Source organism: Linepithema humile, chromosome 6 (genome assembly GCF_040581485.1).
Source record: "Linepithema humile isolate Giens D197 chromosome 6, Lhum_UNIL_v1.0, whole genome shotgun sequence".
Lineage (NCBI taxonomy): Eukaryota > Metazoa > Arthropoda > Insecta > Hymenoptera > Formicidae > Linepithema > Linepithema humile.
Window position 1 is genome coordinate 27,613,826 of NC_090133.1, and position 27,405 is coordinate 27,641,230.

General features: G+C 33.9%; 2 protein-coding genes and 1 long non-coding RNA gene across 10 annotated transcripts; 1 reads left to right on the plus strand and 2 right to left on the minus strand.

Moving 5' to 3' along the window:
- Positions 1–500: 500 nt before the first annotated feature.
- LOC105671398 (uncharacterized) lies at positions 501–8,828 on the minus strand. 5 transcript variants are annotated; one of them, XM_067357811.1, is made up of 15 exons: positions 8,669–8,791; positions 8,427–8,557; positions 6,207–6,416; positions 5,869–6,121; positions 5,632–5,770; positions 5,171–5,343; positions 4,650–5,024; positions 4,400–4,577; positions 4,182–4,245; positions 3,877–4,111; positions 3,663–3,779; positions 3,173–3,222; positions 3,000–3,117; positions 2,699–2,923; positions 501–2,548 (listed from the first exon to the last, which is right to left on the minus strand). In XM_067357811.1, the coding sequence occupies exons 3-15, from the start codon at positions 6,414–6,416 to the stop codon at positions 1,893–1,895; spliced, it is 2,793 nt and encodes a 930-aa protein (XP_067213912.1). In that variant the 5' UTR covers positions 8,427–8,557; positions 8,669–8,791; the 3' UTR covers positions 501–1,892. The 5 variants fall into 5 exon arrangements, with proteins under 5 accessions (XP_067213912.1, XP_012220948.1, XP_067213911.1 ...); XM_012365525.2 differs by lacking the exon at positions 8,427–8,557 and having other exon boundaries at positions 3,000–3,099; positions 8,669–8,828; XM_067357810.1 differs by lacking the exon at positions 8,427–8,557 and having other exon boundaries at positions 8,669–8,828.
- LOC137000641 (uncharacterized) lies at positions 2,068–3,281 on the plus strand. The gene is made up of 2 exons (XR_010890907.1): positions 2,068–2,206; positions 2,284–3,281. It is a non-coding gene; the product is annotated as an uncharacterized lncRNA (long non-coding RNA).
- Positions 8,829–10,762: 1,934 nt separating the features above from the next.
- On the minus strand, positions 10,763–25,855 carry cib (thymosin beta cib). Of its 4 annotated transcripts, none has more exons than XM_012365434.2 (6): positions 25,694–25,855; positions 14,646–14,795; positions 13,889–14,002; positions 12,718–12,831; positions 11,749–11,862; positions 10,763–11,669 (listed from the first exon to the last, which is right to left on the minus strand). In XM_012365434.2, the coding sequence occupies exons 2-6, from the start codon at positions 14,773–14,775 to the stop codon at positions 11,641–11,643; spliced, it is 501 nt and encodes a 166-aa protein (XP_012220857.1). In that variant the 5' UTR covers positions 14,776–14,795; positions 25,694–25,855; the 3' UTR covers positions 10,763–11,640. The 4 variants fall into 4 exon arrangements, with proteins under 4 accessions (XP_012220857.1, XP_067213925.1, XP_012220858.1 ...); XM_067357824.1 differs by lacking the exon at positions 25,694–25,855 and adding an exon at positions 14,919–15,163; XM_012365435.2 differs by lacking the exon at positions 25,694–25,855 and adding an exon at positions 14,871–15,162.
- Positions 25,856–27,405: the final 1,550 nt, after the last annotated feature.

Here is a 27,405-nt window from a genome sequence, read left to right on the forward strand (position 1 = left end):
TACCAAGAAAAAATGCTCTGTGATTTTCTGACTTAACGTAAGCGTCAATGTTGTTACGATATTACTCCAAATCTGGTACTCTTTTATTTCCTATAGATTTTTTACCATTTTACGACACGGATTCTTTGTACGATAGCACGAGGAACTATTCCGTTACTTCTCGTAAATATATCGTAAGAGGAAAAATAAAAAAGTATCTATTTTTTGGCTATTCTATTTCAATTATAACATGGTACAAGCATCACAATGATGATAGTCATTCTGTGCCGATAATGGAGTTGATTTTTGTAAGAAAATAACTTCGATGAATAAACAAAGTATATATATCTTTCCTCCACGAGTAGAATCGACTGTGGCAAACGTTGCACAATGCTCTCTTGAAATCGACTTTCAAAAATTTCGAGATCATGGTACACAGATCCTTCGAATAGTTCGTTTGTCACAACTTATCATAATAAGAACACTAAGAAAGGAATAGGAAAACACAAATAAAACGGAAATGATTATCTGAACTTTTATTTGTATAAGGTTTAGCAAAAGTTGTATAAAGGTTAATCTTAAGTAAAAATTGTATAAGTATGGAGGAACATTTTTTTAGTAATTTAGTATTATTAAAGATTATATCAAGATCTTAGTTTGCATTATACTAATTTTCAAGTATCCTAAAGTTTTAATTCAAGTATTTTACGCTTTAAGCTAGGACATTTTTTTGAAATAATTGAGATAAGTAATAATTATAAAGCCTGACTTATGATTAATATCGATCTAACAATAAGGACCTATCAATAATAATATCTCAATAGAAAGATACTTCTGCATATATATATATATCCATTTTGATATTTGTCGGTATCTTATTAAAAAAACATCGCGTAAAATAATCATAATGAAAATACGATATTTTTCAATGGTTTAAGATACGTATCGACAAAAATCTCATGAACAAAATATTTTTTTATAGAAAAGTTACATTTTTATCATTGTAGTTAATGGAACACTACGCGAATTTTTCTTTCAGCAAATAAATTGTCATTAACTACATTACTCGTTAAAAGCAATGTTGAAATTCTAAGAGAAATTCGATCATGTTTGTTCTCCAGTCTTTTTAAACTTAAATTTACAAAAACTGCGTTTTAAAGGCACTTAAATTTATCAAATACTTAGCTACATTCTTAATCAGAAATCTTATAATGTTAATATATTAATATGGTAACGTTATGACAGTGTAATTATATTTATATGGTAACTTTGCCTAATATAGGTTACATATATTAGGCAAAGTTACCATATAAACATAATAACACTGTCATAACGTTACCATATTAATATATTAACATTATGAGATTTCTGATTAAGAATGCTAAGTATTTGCTAAGTATTTGATAAATTTAAGTGCCTAAAATAATTAATATCTAATACACTAAAAGAGTATCAAAAATCATACGAGAGTAATTAAAATTTATTGCAGTAAAGATTAAATTTCAAAATATTATAGCAAACTACAATAATTAATACAATTAAATTCTATGATGGTATTAATTAAATTCTATAATTGTATTAATTACTACAATGCTATATTGCTATATTTTAAGAATCTGATGTTACTCTAATCTTTTTACTGCAACAAATTTTAATTACTATCGTATAATTTTTGATACTCCCAGTGTTCAGATAGTAATTATCTTAATATTACTCTAACGAAAAGTTCTGAAGACTGATAGAGTAAAACATTACAGTAAATAACAAAAAATAACACAACGATTTATTACAATAATAATAATGTATATTAATAATATTGTAATATTATTCTTTGTTATTTACTGCAATGTTTTACTCTATCAGTCTTAAAAACTTTTCGTTTGTCTTTCAGTCTTGAGTTAATTTAATATAATCTAAAGTGAACCGTTAGGAATAGCACCTTGTCCGTTTGAGGATGAGTCTACAATGGCCTGTGAAGCCGGGCACTGCATATAAGGCTGCAGCGTAGGATTCCATTGTTCCTGCATGTGTGATGGTGGTGGTAGTGGTTGTGGTGGCGGTAACATAGCAGGATACTGCATTGATTGATGATACATCAGTGGCGGTGGATATGTTGGCATCAGTTGACCAGGGTTCGGTGGATAACTTGAATAAGTTTCGGCAGGATAAAGATGTTGCGGATATGGAGCTATAGCTGCATTTTCGACCGCATCGACGTGTTGTGTCGGTAAGTACGGCATAGGCATGTAACTGCCATTCCCCAAGTAATAAGGAAGGTTTCCCAAACCATTCTCGTTTGCGCAGTGAGAAGGCAACTCATGATAAGGCACAGCAGGTAGCATGTTTGGAGGAGCATATTGAGGCGCCGCGTAAGCGTTGGTCATCATAGGCGTCATTTGATGTAACATCACATCCCAATGTTGCTGTGGCGACTGCTGCGCTAGTGCATCGTATCTTCGAGTATCACATGTATTACCCGATGTGTTCAGAATTGCAGTACAATTGTTATTCGAGTGCTGTGCGTACGCCGATAGGCGAACATTGTGCTGGCGATTACGCGTTCTGTTTCCTGCAAAAAAAGTTATATACGTGATTTATTTTGCAATTATCAGATTTTTCGTAAAACAATTCCTTTTTTAACAATTCTTGCTTGCAAATGGCTTTAATTGTCACTTTTCCTTATAACAAGAGTTTTTAAATTGTACAATTGTATAATTACCTTTAGCAGTTGCAGTTTGTTTTCCTTTCTGCGAAGCTTGACACGAGGAATCTTTGCCATTTAAGTTTTTCGATCCTTGCTTTGGTAGTCTTGCATTTGGCACACTAGTATTGTTCGAATACGAAGTGTTGGGAATCTCATTACTTGCTCCCTCATTGTACGTTAATGAACAGTTCTGCATTCCATTCACAATACGATCTACTTCTTCTGGCATATATGGGATATCTGTAGAAAAAGTTGTTCATAAAATGCAACATTAATGAATTCTTTTATATGATCTTTCATATGATTAATAAATTACTGTTAGCATTAGATGGTACGCCTAGAGGTTGCATACTGTGCTGACCCGGCCCATATGCTACAGTTCCATAATAAGTTGGATTTAAAATACGAAAAGTATCCTGTGAACAATTTACATTCTGATTTTATATTTTCGAAACGATAAATTGCAATACTCTTTTAAAAATTGCGTACCTCTAGATGTAGCAGATGCAAATTATAAAAGAAATTTGATGCGAATGTATCTAAAATAAAGCGTAAAAGAAAAGAAAATATTTATTAATGTTTAAGGAAAAGAAAATATTCATTAATAAACATAGTCGTCGATGATAAGAAAACGCAACTATTCTACATAAAAATTAATCAGTGAAATAAAGGGCTAAAAGCCATATTTTTAACTTCAACGAACACTTAAATTTACGTCAACGGAGAGAATGTAAATTGTCTGTTATACTTCGTTTTGTATTCTTAAGCGCTTGGTTTTATGATGTCAAATTTCACTGAGAATGTCAGATCGAAATGTTTGAACAATTTCAATAAATACATTATTATTCAGCACGTACATCTTGCTGTCGCTTTTAGCCCTTAAATTCATTTATTTTGATTTTTAAATCGTATGAGCTTTTTACAATTTAAAAATCAATATTAACGTCCAGTTTTTTTTAACTGTATAATTAATACATACGATCCATTTGGTTGTGTTCCCCAAAATTTCCTGGCATATATGGATAAAAGGCATAATTATTATCTGGCATAGCATAAGACATATTTGGATTGCCATTCGTATTTACTTGTGATTTACCTATAAATAATATAATTATAGATTATTATTACTACACAAATTTCAAATTTGTTATAACATTTTAAATTATAATATGTTATTTATTGAGAATACTTACCATTGTAAGGTACAGGATAATTTTCGTCTGAAATTTTTGGTTTTGAGCACGAATTCTGAAAACTATTATCATAATTGTTAGATTTTTCAGTCTTGTTTCTTGCAGTGCTGTTCATTCTTTTAAATGCAGCATCAGTCTTTTTATGTTCTTCTACTGTCTCTTGCATCACATTGTTCAATACTGTAGACTGTAAATTGTCGGATGTAACTTCTGCAGCTTGATTAACAGCTTTTTCCTACAAATAAAACACAGATGTGAGAAAGTATTTCTCTATGTATTACATAAATACAATGTTACATTCTTACATTTATCATACAATCCGCACAATCCTCTGCACTGTGATCCTCTATTCGATAATTGTTTGTTTTACTAGAAGCAGATTTGATTATAAAATTAAAAAAAATTTATATCATAAAGTAGCATTATATTTGTGTTAGAAATATTTGTCAAATTTTCGACATTAATAAATTACATATATAATGTAATCTTTATAATCCAATTTAATAAAGTAATTAATACATACGAAATTTCGTTATTATATCCATCGTTTTCAAAGCTGATTTTACTAATATCGTTATTGTTATCAATATCGACATCATCATTTATTGATACATTTTTATTTGTATTTGTTGTTCCGTTTGTCATACTTAGAGTATCTTTTCTCTTTCGCGTGAAATTATATGACTTTCTCCATCGTCGACCTAACAAGATACAAGATAAAAATTAGTTGTATAATAATCATGTTAATATTAAATGATTCAATATAACCTTACTTGAATCGGAATTCATTGAATGGCTTCTATTGAGTGCCCAATTTTTTTGCCTATTTTTTTTAGGATTTGGCAAGGGTTTTAGGGCATCATACGGCACAAATTTTTTCTCTCCTAAATCTTTAATAAAAACCAAGACTGGCTCTTTGCTTGATTTCATATCCTGGATATATCCCTGAAGCCAAAGATGCCCTTGCTTCAGTTTTTGTTGCTCAATTTTATGCTCACCTTCGTTAGCATCGAAATCCGGTAAATTAACGCAAAATTTTTTATTTCTTTCGCATCGTTGTAGATCGTTTACACTAATTTCTATTAAACATTTGCCACCGACTTGTAGCTCATTGCTATTGTACCTGTTCCAGCCAGCGGACTTCACCTCTGCATACAAATAATTTTATTTTTCAACATTTTGTTTTTCAAGATATCAAAGAAGTTTTCTTATATTATTTTATATTTGATACATTTATGAATTCAAATATGCACGCGTTATGTAATGTAAGTATATATTATATATTTATTTATACCTCGTTTCAATTCATGCCATATATCCAACTCTATATTGCGATAATAATCAGGAGCCAAAGCTTTGGCAACTTTATAAGGAATAGGCGGTGTTCCCTTCCATTCTGACTGCGCTTCGTCGGCTGTATCACCATGTCCATTTTTAACTTTCTTATATAAGTCTTCAACCAATTGTCTGTAAAAATATACCTCGTTACAAATAATTTATACATTTTTTAATATTTATCTTTAAATCACAATCCTTGAAGGGCCCATTCACGATTAATCGTGTAGCACAACATTACGTGTTAAAACAATTAATTGAACATAAATAGTGCTGATTTGTCCTTTTCTGAACTACTTTCTACTCTCTCGTACTTTGAGTAAACTTATGTTGCACAATACGCAATGTTAACTGATCATAAATAGGCCCCTTTGCTGTAAAAGTATCACATGTATTACAAAACTGAAAATTATAACTCACCCTCTAATGTCAAGATTTCCTTTCTGAAAAAACTTGTCATGTCTTAACGTTGCATTGCGATTATGTAACATTTTGTCAGCAACAGTCTTTACGTTAGGCATATTATACATATACTTATACAAAACTTCGTAAACAATAGCTATCAAAAATTATAAGAAAAAAAAAGAAAATTAAACATCTTAAAATCTTTGTTAAATACATTGTCTAAATGTAAATTAATAGGAAATATTTACATACATTGGCAATAAGCAGCTGACTGAACAAAAGCCATAGGATAAACAGGCTCATATTGCTTGGATTCTGTGTGGCAAAGTAATATCACACCTTCTTTATAATTATTAGTCACATTTTCACATATTTTTTTATCTGCAATAAATATAATAATATCTCTATTGTACAGCAGGGACATAGCACGAATCTCGTTCGGACCTCCCCATTCTGTAAAGCACTCCATTTCTTCTATATAATAATCGAACGATGTCATTATAGACTATAAAAAAAGAAAACGAGATGCATGTATCAAATTATTAAACATGAGAACAATGTTATATCTACTTGAATAGACAGATACTTACATTTGTAAATAAATGTTTCTCCCTCTTCATAAACTCTGTGCACTCTTTTCTTACTTGCAAATGATAATGTTGAGTATGATAAATTTGTTCACTTACTGATCTGAATAAACAATTCGGATCTCTGGGCGTAGGCTTTCGAAAATAGCCTTCTTTTGCCAGCCACTGATCAACTGGTTCTTGTAATCGTTTCGACATTCTTCCAGTTGACATCTTAAAAATAAATATATTATTAAAAATTTTAATACATATTTAGCTTCTTTTCATAAAGCAATATATTGTAAGTTTTCTTCGATATACTATATTTTGCAAGATAAAGATAGCAATTCCTCTTAATTTTCTACAGAAAAATAATAAACTACTGAAGAAACTGTACAATACGCATATCAAAGGCATCTAAAAGATGCAAATCCTATTTTTCTACTAATATTTAAATATATACATGTGTTGTATCCACGTGTTGATAAATTGATAACATAGCACTTAAAAAAATATAGGACTTAAAAAATTGTTAACTTATCATTTATATAGAGAATTTATACATGGAGAAATGTACTTCTGGGAAAAAGAACTCTGAAGACTTTGAAAATCTGAGAGATTCCATATGATAATGAATAAGCAAAGCTTCTTTAAAGACAAAATACGATACATATTTTTCTACTGTTTCTATTTTACATAGCATATGTTTTTCTATTGTTTCTCTACAAATGTTATTTCTATATAAATGTAAACATTTTCTTAAACTCTGTATTTGGAATGATTTATATAAACTCCATTTGTGGAAACATGGAAGAAGAAAATAAATACTGATTCAAAGAAGGTTAATTGTGTGTGTTCTGTGGTTTAGGTCAAGATAAAATAGAACATTATGTGGAGGAATGTTTAATAGTGAAGGAACGGTTCAAGGAGATGGGCAAAGGAAAAATTAGGAAAAATAAGGGAGACAAAAGAGAAGGTGTTAGTGAAATTACGGAAAGAAAAAGAAAACAGAAAAGAAAAGCGTAGGAAGTAAGTGTAGAAGTAGGCAGAGGAGATATAGGATGTGACTTACGAATAAGATGTGGTGGAGTGTAATTAAAAGGAAAAAAAAATAAAGGTAAAAGAAATAAAAATAATGATGTAACAAATAATATGTAAAGTAACCCATACAGCACAAATCTTCAGGATATCCTCAGGATATCCTCAGGATCCTCAGGATATCCTCAGAACATCGAGGATATTTCAGAGTCCCAAGGATGTTCTGAGGACATCGAGATCTCCCCAAGATGTCCTAAGAATATGTAGGATATTTTGTGCTGTATGGGAAAATGTAAGGTAAACCAAAGAAAATCAAATGTAAAATATAAAATAAAAATGTAAATAGAAAAATAGAAAATAAGTAATAAGTAAGAAGAAATGTCAATTGGAAAGAAACATTACAAGATGATATAAATAAAAAAAAATGTTAAGAAGAAAAGAGATAAAAGGAAGAATTGTATTGGATTGTGTTATATTGTAAATAATATAGTTTAATATAGAACAATTTTGTAAGATATAAAATAAGGCGAGGTATGGATGATTGAATGTGTTCTAGACTTCTAAACTTGACTGTTCTAGACTTGAATGTTTCTATTACTTCTTTTGTTCTGTTAGCATTTTTTTGTGTTTCAATACAATAGTTTCAGAGAATTACATTTATTTAAATTTTATATTTTGTGTAATTTATCTTCACTTTTTATAGTTTACTTATAGTATGTGATAAAGATAAAATTAAACAACAAAAAATGCTTTTATGTCTAATATAATTTTTATATCTAAACAAAACCAAAGCTTAGTTTACACTGATTGTTTAGTACACGTACCAAGTACTAAATCTGCTTCTTTGATAGGTATAAATTGTTTAGTGTAAAATATACCCCAATCAAAGAAGCAGATTTAGTACTTGGTATGTGTACTAAACAATCAGTGTAAATTAAGCCAGTCTCTTCTTGGCAAAAGCTGAATATATATATATATATATATATATATTCATAAAATTTAAATAAATGTAATTCTCTGAAACTATTGTATTGAAACACAAAAAAATGCTAACAGAACAAAAAAAAGTAGTTCTTCAAATAAATTCGAAACATGTAAAATATATGACGTTAATGGAAATTGATTTGAGTGAGTTATTGCTACAAGATGCAGATAGTATCATGGTTATAGACAATGGATATAAAAATTTTTGCATATTAAATATACATTTCGAACGACTCTAGTAACAAGAAACAATCGCGTTTGTTTATCGTCAGCGAATTCTTATACTTCTTCCGTCTTTGTGAAATTCAAGGTCGAGAGAATCTTTGTAAAAGAAATATTTGCTCCCTCCAAACCTGAAACCGAATCCTTTATGAAACACGAAGCCGAAAAACATCAATTTAATCAAAAACTAAAAAAAACTGATCTTGCATGAGCATTCCTAAGAAAGTGTTTATTATTCTTACCTTTCGATTTAAGCTCTTACCAAACAACGTCACCGATACTCAATGACCACTTCTTCTTAACACAAGATACATCGACAATCCCTTCCAAACAACTTGTCGCATTCAGTCACATTCTTTTCTATGATCCTCGAAAGATCGTTATAATCGATAATATAAGCGATTGATATCGATATTAATCATATCGAATTATGCTATTCGCAAATTCGCCCCCTGTATTCGATAATGACATTTACACGGATATTCAACACCTTTCAAGTGACAAAATACACTTTTGCAGAGTGAAAAATAAATCCGTTCAACTTTATACAGCAATAGTGCAATAAGGTCGATCTAGTAATGTCAAAATTAATAACTACACAATGCGCGCCAAATTGAACATTTATAATTATATTTGAGCGCATTCAGCAGATACAACAGAGCGCTCACTGTCATTGGATACAAGCGACACAAGTATCATTCTATTTCTGTTACTCCATTGAATGCCAAGAAGGATAGAATAATATTTTAGCGTTTTCGATATACGGATTGATCGATCCAAGATTGATGAATGACGTCATTGCATCGTCTCCACCACGAAGTAAGAATAAGAAGATTCATCTGCACAGATTAAAAGTGGTGATAAAAAATGTTCCGCGTGGCGCCAGATTAGCAAAGGTTTGAATAAAATAACTTGCAACATTTCGTCGCCACTTTAAGTATTCGTACATACCAATATAGGTCGGTATTCATAGTCCGTTCTTATTCCAGAATTATCTTAAGTACTGTCTTAAGATACTAATTTGGCTTTTTGATTGGTTCATAGCATTTTAAGACAATTCTTAAAACAATCTTAAATATAAGAAAGGACTATGGCCGGTATTCATAGTCCGTTCTTATATTTAAGATTGTCTTAAGTTTTGTCTTAAAATGCTATGAACCAATCAAAAAGCCATATTAGTATCTTAAGACGACGATGACGACGACTTAAGACGATCATAAATATAAGAAATGACTATGAATACCGGCTTATGAATACCGGCCATAGTGTTATGTTCAATTGTGTTAATGCTTAATAAGTGTGTAAAGTTTTTTCGTCTTTTCGTCTCATCATCTGTCATTGTCTGTTATTTACAATTTCAAGACAGCTACGAATCGGAACCGGCGAACCGGAACATTTTCACTGGCTTAGTTTACACCGATTGTTTAATACGCGTACTAAGTACTAAATCAGCTTCTTTGATTGGTGTAGATTTTACACTAAACGATTTATACCTATCAAAGATGCAGATTTAGTACTTGGACGCGTACTAAACAATCGGTGTAAACTAAGCTATTTAGTGTAAGCTAAGCCACTTTTTTCTCTCTACACTATCTAGTTAAGTCTTTTTAAGACTAATGTCCACGATGCTAGAAATCGATTCGAGAAATGTATAACCAATCAACTTGTAGTTTTTATGGAAAAACGGCAATTTTTATTGGTTATATGTTTCTCAAATCGAAATATTGGACTGATTTCTGGATATTGGTCTTTATATTCGCTCTCTTCAATCTCTGTGTAAAAAGTGAGCAAATTTACTAAAGTATCTATGATCTTATTGGTCAATAATAACCTAGTAAATTTGTTTTTTTTGTATTTTTCACTACAGCGCATGTTACAAAATCAACCCTAGCAGCACTGTGAAGAACAAAGATAGTTCGTAAGTTGTGATCTCTCTCTCGCGCGAATATCTGAATCGTTCTCGATCAACATAAAATTTTACACATAAATTCTATTCGATCATGTTCATAATATATATTTCTTATATTGAAAAAATAAATAGAATTATTTCTTAAAAAAAATCGCAATTTTGTTTAATAAGAAGTTAATACTGTTATTTTACAAATCTAGGTTTTAAATCTGATTTTTAATCTATTCTTGAAAAGCTCAGTTTTGGATATTGTGTTTGATACTGTTTCAGAATGAAAATTTTCCGTTATTAATTTTAATAATAATAATATTCATACCTTGCATTCTATTCTAAATGTGACTGATTCCTCAATCAATTCCTAAAATAAAAATCCTTCGTAAATTAATAAACTTTAGCTAGGGCCGAAAAAGAATAGACACCAATGAGCTTTTGTACAAATTATTTTTTTTTATTTCTCGTAATTTTATCGGAATGACAATGCGATGTATACGAAATATTAAAAAAGTACAATAGCCCGTTTATATAAAATATGATTTTTACATAAGATTGACCACTGTGTTTGTGTGTGCTTCCACGATGTTTCCTGTAACGCAGCATGCAATACTGTAGACAATTTTGCCTGTTCAAAAATAACGAATATTTGCATGTGCAGCCTTCAGTATAAAAAAGAACTACATTCTTCGACAAGATGACGATTCCGCGCAATACTCTGTGGTCCTTCGATCTGAGTTTTTATTTCATAAAATAAAATTTCTAACTTGCTCTATTTACTAATCTTTTTTTCTTTTTTTGTCACAAATTTCTCCCAAGTTGAGCAGCTTCACTTAAGTGACTGCTTTATAGAAATAATATTTGTCTCGTGTTTAGCAACAAAAAAGAATAGATACTGCAAGAAGCAAGTTAGAAAAAAGCTTACAGCTAGGAGCTGTATCTTACAGATAGAAGGGTTTATATCTGTTTTTATTCTCGTCATTGTCTAATTATTGCCAAATTATCTCTCGAGGCGAGTAGCAGCGATATCGTCATCAACCGCATGATTCAACATTGGACGTTTTGAATCAAAAGTCTTTCGATACTTAACTTCTGACGTAACTTCTGAACTCGCCAAAAGAAGCCAGTAACAGTAATAGGATAAGTATAATTATAATATATTACGACTAACACAGTGCTTCGGCATTCACGCTTTTTTTCCTTGGCAATGTATGAATAATTGTTATAAAATGTCACGGATATAGAAAATGGAAGAAGCGACAAGTCGCACCATCCCTGTTTCTTTCCTGCGTTCCTTTTCGTGCGGCAGCTTCTCTAAGCGGCTATCTTTTCAGCATCAATCGCTGAAACAAATAATGTTGTGTCAGTATACACCATATATCACATTTCGGATTCAAGAATGAGAATAGAAAGTATATGAACCTTCTTTGGTGGGCAAAGGATTTTTCTCAAGGGTTTCTGCATGCTTCAACTTCGCTGGATCAAAGTTTTCGATACCAGAGATCAGTTGTTGTTTCCCCTTTTCTTGCTGAATCACTGTGCAATGAGTAATATAATTTTATTATTTTATAAATATATCATAAATAATTATTTAAAACATAATAAAGTATTATTTTACTTATTATTCTGTAATAAATAAGTAGCTTTTTATGTCTACTTGAAAACGTCACATTCTACAGAAGAATATTTATATAATATAAATATATTTCTCATAAAGCAAATGTATAAAAATACATTAATCTTTATGTAATCTTTTACATTTTTCTTATACATTACACAGGGTGTCCGGTAATGTAACTGTAGGCGTGCCAGCGGCAAATCGCACGTCGCACGGCAACGAAATGTTTGGTCGCGTGACAAATCGCAGACGCAGATGCAGACGTGCGAACAATAGCAAGCGGGCAGAAGCCTACAATAACATCCTCTAGCTGCGCGCTTATTCGGAAATCTTTTTTAATTAATACTTAAATAATTATTGCGAGAATTGCAAAATAGTAAAGAACTTTTCTGTTCTGTTTAATGTGCTCTATACGCTCACGAGCGTTGGTCCGTGAGTTACCGGACATCCTGTATATACAATCTTATATGTACAATCTCATATTTTTATACTCATTTATTAACCTTTTTGTTATTTCAATATTTTTCTAAAAAATTAGCAAATTTGTATTTTATTAAGATTAATTTGATTATCAAAATATTAATTACTATTAAATTTTAATTCTCACTTATTAAGTTGGTTTACTTGTATAATTTAATCAAGAAAAGAGAGAGAGAGATTAATCTACAATTTTATGTTTGTAAAGATCAAAAAATTATACAAGATAAATTATTGCTTAATTTTAATTTATATTAAATTCGTTCTATCTATACAAATAATTTCAAAGTCTTTACCATCTTTATCAGGTAATGGATTTTTCTCCTGGGTCTCAGTGTGTTTCAGACTTGCGGTGTCAAACTTCTCAATGCCGGCAATCAGCGTTTGCTGGGTCTTCTCCGCGGCAACATCTGAAAGTAGGCCAATCGATTTTAGAAATAGCGATGAATAATTACATGTAAGCAGGAAAACTAGAAATGGAAAAACGTGTCACCTTGCTAGATAGCTGGACTGTGGTATCCAACATCTAGCTTGAGAGCAGAGGAATAAAGTCAATGTTTATTTATACGATTTATACGTCATGTGATCGATAAGCGACACGATTAATCAACGACTAGTACTGTTTGCCGTCCTCACTCTTTCTTTATAAGGAACTTACTATTAATACTTTACACAGTCAGTTAAAGATCACGCATCTTCACAAGGCAAAATCACACGTTGTATTTGATTTAAAGTTAAAATTGTCAAGCAATTGAATTTTTTTTACTAAATTTACAAATATATACAAATTTTATGTAATGAATATGCAATGTTAATGAGGAATTTATGATCAAATAGAGTTTTTAAATTTATTTTCCTGATCTATTGATCAGGAATATAAATTTATATATAAATATTGATCAATTTTTTGCTATATCAAAAATGTCCCAGAACACCTAAATTAAATTACAGATCTAATTTGTAACCATTTTGACCCTTAGAAGACTTTCAGTAAGATTTTCAAATCATAAAAGTTAATTAATGACAGACTATCTTTGATAATATTGCAATCGTTTGTATTCTTACGTGATTTGTAACTCGAAAGCTCTTGGTACTTGGACATTTTTGTTGAAGCAGTTACAAATTAAATAAAGGAATCCGTATAAAATAAAAGATAGAAAGAATTTAGAAAGCCTTGTGTAAATACTACACGAGTATTTTTCTAAATTCTGCTATTATTTTGCCTTGTAAAGTCGTACAATAAAAAGTGTGCAACGTAAGATTCCAAGTGAGCCCAGAAGTTAGTATCATCGTCAAATCGACCAGTACATTATTTCTTCATCCTCATTTTAAGACAAAGCTTTGCGTGCAAGCGATTTCCGTAAAGCAAAAGCGACTGCCACTGCCACCAGGAAAGAGTCAAGAGAAAACTCTTTATCGCAATGCCAGAATTCCAGAAGTCCCCCACACAATTTTAAGGAGCGATACCTTTGGCATTAGGCAGTACAATCTTCTCTTTCGTGTCGGCGTGCTTCAATTGATCTGTCTTAAAGGTTTCCAAACCGTGTATCAACTCAGAGTGCTGCCGCTCCTGTCGCACGTCTACGTCAGCAATTCACACATTTTTATTGCAGCTGCAGTCGTTTTTATTGGAGCTCCGCACCGCTCAAATCGCTTCCTTTAGTTTGACAATTTGTACGAGCAAACTCAATTTTTCCTTGCACCTTGTATTTAGCGCTAAACGTGCTCGAATTATGTGTCTTATATGATTTAGTAAATTTGATAAAGATTGAAATCCATGTAGCTAGGTTTAACGCTAAATGCAGATGCGGAATCTAGACTTGTATTTAAGTTTTATGTGAAGTGTAGAATACAAGATTCATAAAAATTCATAAGAATTCATAAGAATTTTTATCATAATAAAAAAATATTATATTAGTTATACTATACAGTATATTCCTTAAATTACTATAAAGTAAACTCCTTGAATCTCAAACACATTACAAAAAAGTTATAAAAATGAAATAAACGAAATTTAATCTCAATTCAACGAAGATTAATCTCGAGTAAAATTAAAAATGGCTGAACAAATAATGAAATTATAAAACAATAGAAACAAAATGAGCCAGATATTAATGCGAACAAACTTGTATTGTGTTATAAAAACCATTAATATACACATGTGTCTGACTCATTTTGTTCCTATCGTTTTATAAAATTAAGATATATTTTTATGTTCACATACCTTCGGCAGAGGGTAAAACATTCTTCTCAGCAGTGGCGGCTTTCTTCATACAACCATGATTAAAGGTTTCCAATTCGCTTTTCAAGTCTAGAGCTACTTTTGGCAGGTCCTTCAACGATGGACTCGACATGGTTCAGCCTTATACTCCTTCTGTAAGATGGAAATAATTGCAAGATCGTGCAAATATGGACACAGTCAAAACAATCAAATTTTATAAATCCACACTTCTTATTCATGCGGTCCCTTGGTAATTATTTAGTAACGCTGCTTCACCTCCAATTTTTATAAATTTATGCTTATTCGACGCGTTTTTGCGTGAAACGAAAGAATCTGACAGAAAAAGTGTCGCTCTGCCCCACGAAGCGAGATATTAATCGTTAAAGTTGACTAGTTTTCAGATTAAGAAAGCTGTCATATACTTAAAACACATGCTTAAAAGTGTATATATGAACGCAAAGCGTTCTGCGCAGCATATGTATGCGCTTCTCGCTTGTATGGAACTTGAAAGCCGACAGCCCGGTAGGAAACATCGCATCACTGGTGGAAACCTAATGGGTTCCGCCTCCCCTACGGGGAGGCTCCGCCATCGATAAACTATACACATAAATTTGAGTTGAAATCTCACTTCGTGTGGAAAGTTGTAAACGTAACCTAAAAAGTACGTGAAATTATCAATATATATTGTTGATTTGTAACTGCGTTCCGAAATTCACTGCCAGTACTGAAAATCTATAGTTTATGTTACGTATATTGTATATAGATTTTTAGTACTGACAGTGAATTTCAGAACGCAGCCAGCAATGAATATGTAAATGCGATTGTTCATTTTTCTTTGGCCAATATTCATAGTCCGTATATTCGAAATCGTCTTAAGCACTGACTTATATTCACTTTCTTCATCAGACACAGATTGTCACAAAACGCAGAGCGTTTTTCGCATCACATGTATACGATTTTCGCTTGTATACGTGAAGTCGCAGTATACTAATCTAGCAGTTCTTTACTACAGTCTTCATCTATAATATACTAGTGAGCCTTGAAGGAGTGATAAAGAAAGATAAAGAAATAAACTATCTCTTTCTATCACTGTAGAAAGAGAGAGTCTAATGTCTTTCTTAATATAATCTGTCTCATTCCACCAATACGCAATGTAAATATGGAAAGAGTACAGACATTCCTCAGCTACTATTGCTCTCTTTGACCCGAAAATTACATATTGGCTCTTATAAGAAGATTCTCTCCAGTATGTTAGAGCTTAGTGATTACCATGCGTTATTGTGCGTTAAACTTAAAACATAAAACATTGTCTTGAACCGATAAGTCTTGTTCTCTGCCATCAACCTAAGAGCCACTGCACAAGCTTCTCCGTAACGTGTTACGTTACGTTAAGTACTGATTATAAACCTAAACCCGTACATAAACTTGAACTTCAGTCAACGCACAAACAAAAATATAAAGCTTTATTTTTCCGAAAAAATAGAACTCTTATTGGATATCGCTTATCGCTCATCGCTTATCGCTCATCGCTCATCGTTCATCGCTCATCGCTCATCATCCATCACGTCCAGTATGCAAAAGTCATTACGATTAAGCCTAAACGCTTTTTTTAAGCCAGCGGCACATGGTGCGTTTTTGCTTACTGGATTGATTGTGAGCTAATAAATTACTAAAAATACTGTATGCTGTATGGTGCATTTCTAGTATTTTACTAACTCGCAATCAATCCAGTGAACAAAAACGAACCGTGTGCCGCTGGCTTTACATGTAATGGCCTTAATGGTAGAAATCATTTAAAGACGAAAAAATGACCAATCAAGTTGTCAAAAAGTCGTGCATGCGCAAAAAAGTGGCCTGCCTATGAGCCTATAAGGATGCGCGTAGCCAGGATTTTATTTAGGGGCGGGTAAAAATTTATCTTGAAACAAATTTTATTATTATTTTAAATGGATTTATTAGATTTATCTTCACAAAAAAAAATGCTTATTAAAATATTTATACTAAAGCCAGTCTTCGCGAATGTGGTCAATTACTAATTAATTTAATTTTCGTTATATACATTAATTTTTAGGATTGTTAATATATTGGTTTTAATTGCAGAACATATACTTTAGCTTCATTTGTGGAATCTAGGTTGTAATGTATCAGGTGCATTTTTTTATATTTATGATTTTCATAATTATTTTTTCTCTGCGACAAGGGAAAGGGTGCAAATGCCCCCCTCCACCCCTGGCTACGCCTATACTTATAAGTGACAAGGGTGCCAGTAGTTAGCATTACTAATTCTTGTCCTGGGTTTCCCGGAGTGTTGCGCAGAGCGCTCTGCCTTTGAAAATGGCCCCTCGATTGTGTGCGAAACTCCGTTGAAATTTAAGTATACTGAAAGAGGCAGTGGCGCATAAGCGGCCCGTGGACAGAGATAGATAGATATTTCGGAACAGGCAAGTTACGACAAAGACAGGCTGTTCGGGAATCCCCTCCATTCCCGCACGCTTTAGGCAACTCAGTGCTTATTCTAGTATCTATTCTAGTATATTTCAGTGGGAAACATAGGACAAGAATTGGTAACGCTGGCAATCGGTGATATCTCAGATGTCAAACGAGCTAGTTTGCCTCTCCATCCCCTCTAACTTCTCCAATCTCACCAAATCCAGATCCTGCACAATAACGTATTATAAACGTGTGGACCGCAAGAGATTCTCTCTTCCCGATTTATAAATTAATAAATAATTGTAAATTTAAAGTTTAATGATATTTTTATATTAAAAGCACGAAATACTCATGGATATTATTTATTTATGTTATGTAAGTCTCTGGGACATCTAACAAATCTAATCTATCGAATACAATTTAATAATGTTTTAGGATTATCATATCATAAATGTAATAATCGAAAAGAAAAACTTTGTTATTATTTGAATTATTAAAAAAAAAAGATTTTAAAGATCGCGTTTAAAACATTGATAGTTAGCAGTCAGGGGACACGGAACCTCATCGCGTTAAGCCCGTGTCACACTACGTATTTCGGACGCGGATCGGAATTCAGCCAATCAAGACTCTTATGCCTCGTCTTGATTGACTGAATTCCGATCCACGATCCGCAATCCCGATCCGATCCGCGATCCCGATCCGCGTCCGCAATACGTAGTGTGACACGGGCTTTACAGATGCGTCGTACCTAAGGCTGAGCGCCGCGCGTGTTGTTTCAAGACGCAGTAGGAAGACGATAGGCGTTAGCTTACGAAAATTGACCGAAATGTGCAGATCGTGCCGAGCACTGATATAGATATTTGAAGATAAGTTAAAGAGAAGATATTAAAATAATAAATAAAAAATAAGAATATTAAGCTTATTTGAATTTTCTCTTGCTACAACCTGTCCCGTCTATTAGAGTCCGCCAAAATTGCGCGTCTATTCAGGTACTTGTCATCGTAAGCGCATGTGCGACCTGGCTCGCAAAGAATTTATGAGAAAACAAATAACGGAGGGACAACCCAACTCATTTAGCAACTTAGAGTCGGCTGGTCACATATAATAAGGCGATTGGCTTAAAAAACCACATAAACACGGTTCTCGTTTATTGCGTACCTCCTCCAAAATTTCATGTGGCCAACCGACTCTGACTGACATGCTAGTGGAACAATTCAAGCACAAATACAGTTTTATATTTTTTGCACACTTATATTAAAGTAAATGAGAATTGTGAATAAAATATTTTTAATGTATTTTAATTTATTTAAAAATTACTTTTAATCTTTAACTTTACATTTTATATGCAAAGAATTACACCACGATTGGCTTCATCTACACTCATCAGTCGTTATTTATGCGCGACAATGACGCATTCCAACCACAGGAACTCTGATAAACGTTTTGTGACAATCTTGCGCCGCTTCTTTCTGCATAATACACAACTGTGTTTCCACAATATTACATTACACAATTAAATTATATCTACAAGTTGCCGCGAAATGAATGATTAAATAATTTTTTAAATGTACAAAGGCTGACAAATCTAAAAAAATACATCAATAGAAAAAAATTTTCCATAAGTATTCCTTATGTAATTTTTCTCAAAATTCTTCATGTAAGATAGTGAATTTTTCGTTTAAAAAAAAAAAAAACTTAATTCGACAACACCAAACCAACTTCGCTCTGCAAATAATTGATAGTTGTGGCACGAAATCGCTGTCGCGTCATCGGACTGGATGTGTACATGCCTTTATATATTTATATATATACGTCTTATATACTGAATCCAGTGCTCGTCACGCGTTTACATATTAAACTATCAATGACTCATTCGTCTGGTACCCCTCTTCGTCCACCCTCTTTCTATCACCATACTCGTCAGCAGTTATGTGCATTCAGGCAGACTTAAAAGTTTACCTGATACAACGTGAAAAAAATGCACAAAAAAGAACGTAGCTCTAATTAATGTATGTGAGCAGTCGGTATCGATAGGCGTTCAACTCCTACGCGCTTCTTTTCCAATCGAGTCGTTCTGCGTTTTATGATGAAATCGACTTTTTTATGCGTGCACATTGCATAAGTAACGATTGCACACATTCCGAGCGTTATAATAAACTAATATTAAACTGATACTGAACTAGTGTGCAAACTAATATTTATATTCCTTATAACATTAACCACTTTATCTTATAAAAATTGAAATAAAAAAAATAGAAACATATAAGAAATTGCGCATTAGTTGTGCCACATAGGAGTTCATGAGAAAACAAGCAACGATACGGCGTCGAATTCACCCACATGAGCGAATAAACTGTATGCGCGAATAAAGAAGACGCGGAGTAAGAAAAGGTCTGCATTCCATGTGGGTGAAGTCACGGGAACATCGGATATTACTAACCACATTATCAGTACGCGGTTGTGATTGTGACACAATGCAAAGTCATCAATTTCATGCTTTTCTTCTTTTGCGTCGTTTCATTCCGGGGGAAACAATCTCGCATAACAAAAAAAAATTACTGAAACAGCATTCGTAAGATAAATAACATTGCGCGAAAATAAACCTATTGCAAATTCGTAAAGATATTTACGTTTCTATTAGCATCTTATTTCAGAATTTTATTTTCAGATTTAATTATGATCGACTGTGGAGTGTTGATGTGCAACAATGCAGAAAGCGCGATTAAAAATAGGCCTTTCGTCAGTCGTTCGCCGACTTCGTTTTTCGACCCAATGAAATACGATTCTGGAATCGTGAGAGAGGCTCGAGAGATACGTTCAAACGGTGGGTCAGCATCAGCAAGGCTGTATGCGTCCTTATATGGTAGCCGATCGTATGCCTATATATAGGGAGAGCTCGAAAGAGGTCGAATGTACGCAAGAGCGAAACAGCGGGTGCTCACACGCGTTCTTTACGTATCCGCTTTGCAGAATTCTTTTTTATTTCTGTGTGTGTGTGTAGGCGTACGTAAGTATGTGTAATGTGTACTGCGCTGTAAGTAACGGTAAGAGATGAGAACGAGATTTTGCTTGAGCACGACAAAACGGGGCCGGGAATAAAACGTAATTCTCGCTACATGGCGAATCATAATAACACGCTTCGTTCATCGCGAATCTATTGCTCGACGATGTACCGTGCAAAATCGTGAAAGTGTCATTAATCCTGATAGAAGCCGGAAATGGCTACAGAATGTTCAATCATGTGTATCGTACGCTGAAAAACCTGCTCTACATAAAACTTCCGTTCGAAATTTTTAAAGATATATGATTTTTACCTAAAATTGAAATTGCTGTAACTTATAAATAATAAACTATCTTTTTTATCTGATAAATATAAACAAGTATTTTTAAGGTTCAGATATTTAATTATTCAACGTCTACCAAATTCCAAATCGAAAGTTAAAGTTTTTAATTAAAAAGTAAACAATTTAAATAAAAATTCAATAATTTATGAATTTAATATAGTTGATGTTTAAATATTTTTCTTAGTAAAATATCTTTCGCTTTTGTTACTTTTTAAATTAAAACTTCTTTTGATTAGAAATCACTGCTGGCGTTCGTCGCTCATTTCAGATCAATAAAAAAATTAAGAGCGCTTTAGCCGTGCAAAAAGCGCCCCAACGATCGTTAGTTCCATTTAATTGAACATCCGCGAATCTAGCTGAGCAGAGAGATCGACTGATATTAGCCTCTTATTAGTTATTATGCAAACTGTACAAACGGTAGAACTTAATGAGCCGCGCAACGACAAGACACTCGGTGAAACCTGGATGAATCCTGCTCGATCTTTTCTCTCATGGATATCTCGAGGTGAAAAGCGGTTAGGAAACCTAGCTTTACAAGAGGTTAGGAAACTGGGTTGCCGGACGAGATACGCTGGCAGAACTCTACGACAAAGACGAGTCATCGAGATAGATTACGCGTTAGACGAATATTTCATATGAATGTCTAAATCATTCGATTTCTAATATTTCGTTTAAAAGGGGAAATTGTGTTAGTGTGACTCTCGGGGTATCCAACTAGTCGATTGCGACGTGTTTCTTGATGATTTTGCATCACATTTTGATTTTTACATTTTCGTTTACTTTGTTCTATTATAAAATGTATGTTTGTAATTTTAATATTTGTTCTTATTAATTTGTTTATATTTTGCTCTAGATAAAAAAACAAAATTACTAATACCTGGCTTGCAGTAAACAAGTGCTCACGTATTGGAAACTGTGGCATGTAATTAACGAGACTCTGTCGAATCGGTCAGAGAGAGAGAGAGAGAGAGAGAGAGACTCTCTTACAGTGCATTGTCGTAGGTTTGGTCCGCGGAACGAGATCCTACGGTCACTAGCTAACGAGTTCGCGCGGCTGCCAATTAACTTAGGCAATCGCGTCTAATGGCAGGCCTCTCTAACTGTCGTCCTCTCTTTCTTTTACTCGCCACGCGTCCACACGTGCGTATCGTGCATAGCACGCACGCTGTATTGACCGGTGGGCTGCAGCAGCAACGGTAAGCACCTACGCGCATACAATGCCCACGTGAAAAACTGTCGCTTGCATTTGTATTTGTGGCCGGAGAAACGCTTTGCCCGCGTAGCAACCGCGACTTTCTGTGTCTCTGTCTCTCTAATACTCTCCTCTCCTGTTTCTTCTCCTCCTCCCTCTTTCTATTCCTCCCTCATTCTCTTCCTCTCCCACTCATTCGTTCTCTTTCTCTCCCTCTCTAGCTCTCTTTCGTGCAACCATGACGGGTAACGACCCTGGACGCGCGTATCGTATCGAGCGGTGGCGCATGTCGCCAGGAACATACATGGATACGAGGTACTGTCAGATGACGATTTCGTGCTACAATTATCAATTTACACAACAAAGTTTGGTCTAGTATTACCGGGAGTTCAGATTTTTTTCTGCAGAAAAATTTTATGTAAAACATTACAAGAAAAATAACATGTAAGCTGATAGAAGTATTAGATATTTGTAGTCATTTCTCTAATTACAAAACAATTTTTGTAATAAGTAAAATAAGAAATTCCTGAATAATACTCAAATATGATCAAAACGATGCTGTAACAGAGTAATTTTCAAATTACGAACGATTAAAGAATCAATGATTCTCTAAATAGTAACATAAAAACAGATTTAAGATTTATTACAACAGTCAATTCTATGTAAATTTTACTTTAGTAAAGCCACAAACTTTATGAAAACATTTATGAATTAGATTAAGACTGATACCTTTAGCTACACTAACAAGAGACATAGATTGCATACTTGACATGGCCATAAAAATGTCATTAAATGCTTGAAAATACCATATTCGCCCGAAAGAAATTAAAATCCCATTATCAGTTAATATATTAGAAAATCTATTTTTAATCAACCGATCACAATATAACGGCAAAATAGAAAGATTCGACATTTTCGACAAAAATGTTTGGAATTCTGATAAAATTCCTTAAATTTTCCAAGAGTTTTCCAGGTTCCCGAGATAGTGCGCTATATGCGCATGCATGTGTGCGTAATGTACACACATAGATACAAATCATATCTCACGATGAGCATAATAGTCAACACCGTTTATGTAACGGAGCCTAAGGATATTGATTAACTAGATTTCGCTCAACGATCATCAGAAGGCTCGCCTTCTGATAACATAATCGTGTGTTAATATTGACACACACGCGCGCACTCACACATAGAGGCACGTGCGGACTTCTATTTGCGAAGCATGAATGAATAGGGGGTGCGCGCATCTCACGCGGGGATGCATTGACGCGGGTTCCGAGGTTACGCCAGGGGAGCGGTCGATCCGCAGCGGCGGAGGCGGTAGCTGCCGCGGCAGACGGTTTCATCGATTGGCGATGCCGGCATCGCCCGGCGAGAGTGTGAGCGGGGTTCGTGAACTCCCGCGACTCTATATGCGCTCGGCGGCCGCATCCCGGTTTTCATGGTCACGGATAAAAGAGGGTGGTATCTCTTGGCAGACGGTCCAGGTCGCGGCCTTGATTGCGCGATTTGCGATCAAGAATAATGACGACAAAATCGACATTACTCGACATCGAAACTCGTGACTCAAGTGTGACGCAGATTAAACCCTCTGAGTGTAATTAACGGTTTCCACAGAGACGCTAATCACGAGCAAGCCGGGCAAACGCGATTGCATGGAAGCGCGCATAATTCGCGACGGAGTATACAGAAGCCCCTCGTTCGCCTTGAAATGAGCGCACGGGACATGATAAAATGCAAATGTTTCCACGATGGTTCTCCCTTCGGAAAACACGAGGCGTGGAAAACCGCCGCAATTGTGTTGTACGATACGGTAACAAATGTACGACGCACATTTTTGACTATGCACATTCCCTCGGAATTAAAAACGGTATACACGATTTGCATTTAGCATCTGCACTTTTAACGATATTATAATTATATTCATTAAGAACGATATTTTGGATTGCATCGAAATGAAAAAGTATATCAACTATTGTAATATCAGTATTTAATATCGACAATCTCGAAATAAAAATCGTTTATTTAATAAAAAATAGTTTACGCCAAAATATTTATACTTGTATTTATTTAAATGTCTATACTAAAATATTAATATTGAAAAGATATTCGGTAATTATAAAATGAAAATAAAACTCGTAATTAATGTTAAACTTCGTGAAACTCTTATAATTGCAAGAAAGCGTTAAATGTACGATGCTTGAGCACGCGAAATGAGCACTAGATTGTCGACGATGACGACGACGGTGACGACGAAAGGAAGATAAGTATGCGTGCACGCCGCGTATGCATCTGTCAAACCACGCCCTTCTATTCTACCTACTCGTGTTGTATGCTACACGAGGAAGGACGAAGAAGGACGAGAAGGTACCTAAACATTCTTCACAATGAAAGAAGTCTATTTCACTCTAAAAGAAAGATTTGATTGTTAATTTATGTTTAATTAAAAATAATATTGTATCATTAAAAATATCTCTTAAAAAGATAAAATATCTCTTAAACAGATAAAAATATAGTAAGAAACAAAAATATAATTAACAAAAAAATCCAGATTGATAAAAAAAATGTATAAAGAGCGTTTAATGGACACTTAAATAAAATCACGCATCTACGTTTTAATTTGACATTGGAATGTGGATAAAAGCGCATGAATATCTCTAAAATTAATTTCTCCGAGCGCTCGAAATTGTCTTCATCAAAAACGCTTCAAGTTTGTGCAGTTCGCTCGTTAATTCAGGTTCGTTAATTTGCTCGTTAATCTTATCGATCCTCATGTATGCATAACTGCAACGATATATAAAACGATACATATAAAGTATCAGCAATAACGCGTACATTACGAACAATTCCTATCAACTAAGAATTTCAATTTAGCGATGTTTCAGAATAATTAAGCCCTTCTCATTTTACGTTATTGTCGAAAATAACGATAGCAATTATATGGCACAATCATCATTAAAACAATGTATCATTGTTCATAATTTCGCGTCTCGTTCAACTCTCATATTTCCAAGAATGAATATTCATTCGCGATATCGTTGTGCGATTATCGAGAAAAGAAATCAAGTGTGTCGTTTCCGTTTTACGAGAGAGAAAGAGACGCCTATCGACCACACCCCTGGGTCCATTTTCGATCACGTTGATCGAAATCGCGATACAGACTCGATCGGCGACGAAGAACACGCAATTTCGGAATAATTCGCCATTCTATTCACGGGAAATTCACTTCAAGCGTCACGTTTTCGTTACTGCCCTAAACACCGAGATCCTTCACGCTCGTCTGTAGTGAACATTGAATTTAATTGTCACAAACACGCCAATATAAAGTTCACGCTTCAATCAGTCGTATTTCTATCTTAATAAATGTACTACTTAGTTCCGCATGTTTATAATGTCGGAACGCGAACTCGGCGATAACACCGACAACTCCTATAACGCTATTATCGAGTGTAACAATATGAAAAGCAAATGATGTTAACAGCAAGTTACCAAGCGAAGAAATGAGAAATTCTAATAAATTGAAATAATTCAATTAATTTAGCAAAATTAGTTTAATTTAAACTTAACTAAAATGACGATAATTGAACTCATAATAATAGGTGATAACGCTGTTAACAGTTTCACTGATTCAAAACTAAGAGATTAGAGAAACCTTCAAAATTTCAGTCACGCCACTTCCAGAAGTGAAGTCGCCAGGTTAGTTCCATCAAGTTCACGGTTTTCAAGCGAGATGGAAGCTGATATCAAGCGTTTTACACTGTGAAGGGGAACCGCCGCACATAGTACCCTAAATCTTGACAATGTACAATGGCAGATTTTTGAGCCAGCTTTCTTCGTTTCTCTAAATTGAAAATTGATCGCGAAAGAAAGAACGAGAGAAAAGGCGACACTCGTAATCGCTTTCTGTTATCTGTCCAGGAAGCCAAGCTTCCTAATAAACTTTCCGTACAACGCAGGATATTAGTTTAAGATATTATCATGTACGGGCCGATTCGCTTCGATGGCTGGCCGTTAATCTGCCATTGAACGCGCATCGCCGTGAGGGAAATCCGGTAACTCGCGACGATCGAAAGGGGTGCACTGACCTGTCAGTGATGAGAGCGAGTCTCTAAGGCGCAGGCAGACGCGGACACTGGTGAGCAAAAAGCGTACGTTGTTCAAACGTAGAAACGAAGCTGTACACTGAACAACCGGTTAGCGCTTCTGCGGTGCGTAACACCAGGTAACAACAGCGCCCGCCGTTTCGTTTCTCCCACTACTTGCAGCTTTCCTCTTTCCGGACAACAGGCCCCTTTCTCGCGCCAGGATCGGCGCGAAAAAGGGTTCGACGGAATCTACGTCGTTCTTCACATCAAGAACATGCTGAAAAGTTGAATATTAATATTAACATAATCATTAAATTTTATATTAATAATGGAAAGTATCTAAATAAATGCTTTAAACTTGATTTATCTTATGCTTCACAATATCTTAGAAAAGAATTGAATGTTAACATTAATAATATGTATAATTAAATTTAATATTAACAACAGTGCAATAAAATTTTTTCAAATTCTATTTATATTATTTCATTTATTTTTTGCATAATGTATTACGAATATGCTGAAAGAATTGAATGTTAATGTTAATAATGTAATTAAATTTAATAGACTAGTATCAACAATCTAATTAATTTTAATATTTATATTAATTAGATTAATACTAATCTAATTAGTATTAATTTCATCATTAATCTAATTAATATTAATATTATTCTTAAATTTCATTTTAAAAGTAGCTCTAGGAAATCCTTCAAATTTCATTTATATTGATTTTTTATTTATAACAAATAAACAAAATAAATTTACATTCCGAAATTTTATGAGCGCATATTCGTTCCTGAACTGGTCCCCACTGCTCACGAATGAGGGCCAATCGACGCCAGGCTTTTACCTCTTCAACCATACCGATTAAACATGTTCCTCTCCTTCATTCCCCCCATCCGTCTGCACACGCATCTGATCGTCTCCTTGACCGTCATGCGGAGGGGTGGCTGACTCACCCTTCGCCAACGACTGGGAATTCACGCTCGACGCATAGCTGGCGTCGCGGATCTGACATTGAACGGCTTCCTCGCGACGAGTCTTTTTTTGCGTCGTCCCGTTTTCTTCTTACACTTTATTACTCGTTCTCCAGCTGGAGAACTCAATTTGGAGGCAATTTATTTGTGCCATGATAGCGGGGAAAAAAGCGGTGCACGAAAATATCAGGGGTTGACGTACACCGCTGACTCATCCGGATTTTGTGCAGAGCCCTGCGCGTCATACGTTCCGGCCACGTTGAGTTCCATTTAATCAGAGATCGAAATCATTTTTCGACTTCCGTCGCTTCCATTCTAAATTAGTTTGCGCATAGAGTAAGCAAGATGGAGTAAATGGGTAATCTGCGGTGTAAAAAAAAGATGAAAGCGTGTAACTAAATTAGAAATGATATGATTGCATTAATAAAATTCTTGATATTTAACTATGTTTGTGTCTTGGCGACACAAACCTTGATTATTAATTATATTTTAATCCTAGTCGAGATTTATCGCATTCAATTATAACTTAGCCAGCGAGATAATAACTCTGTTAATTAGAAACACTTGGCTGCATTAGATTATTAGTCACATTGACTCGAGCCAACTAAATTTCATTTTTCTGTAACAAAAAGCCTATAATTAGAGAAAAGAAAAATAATTGTTTCGTTGTTTTATAAATTCTTTACATTACTTATGCCAAACAAAAAGTTATCCTTTGCGATTCAATAGTAGAAAAAA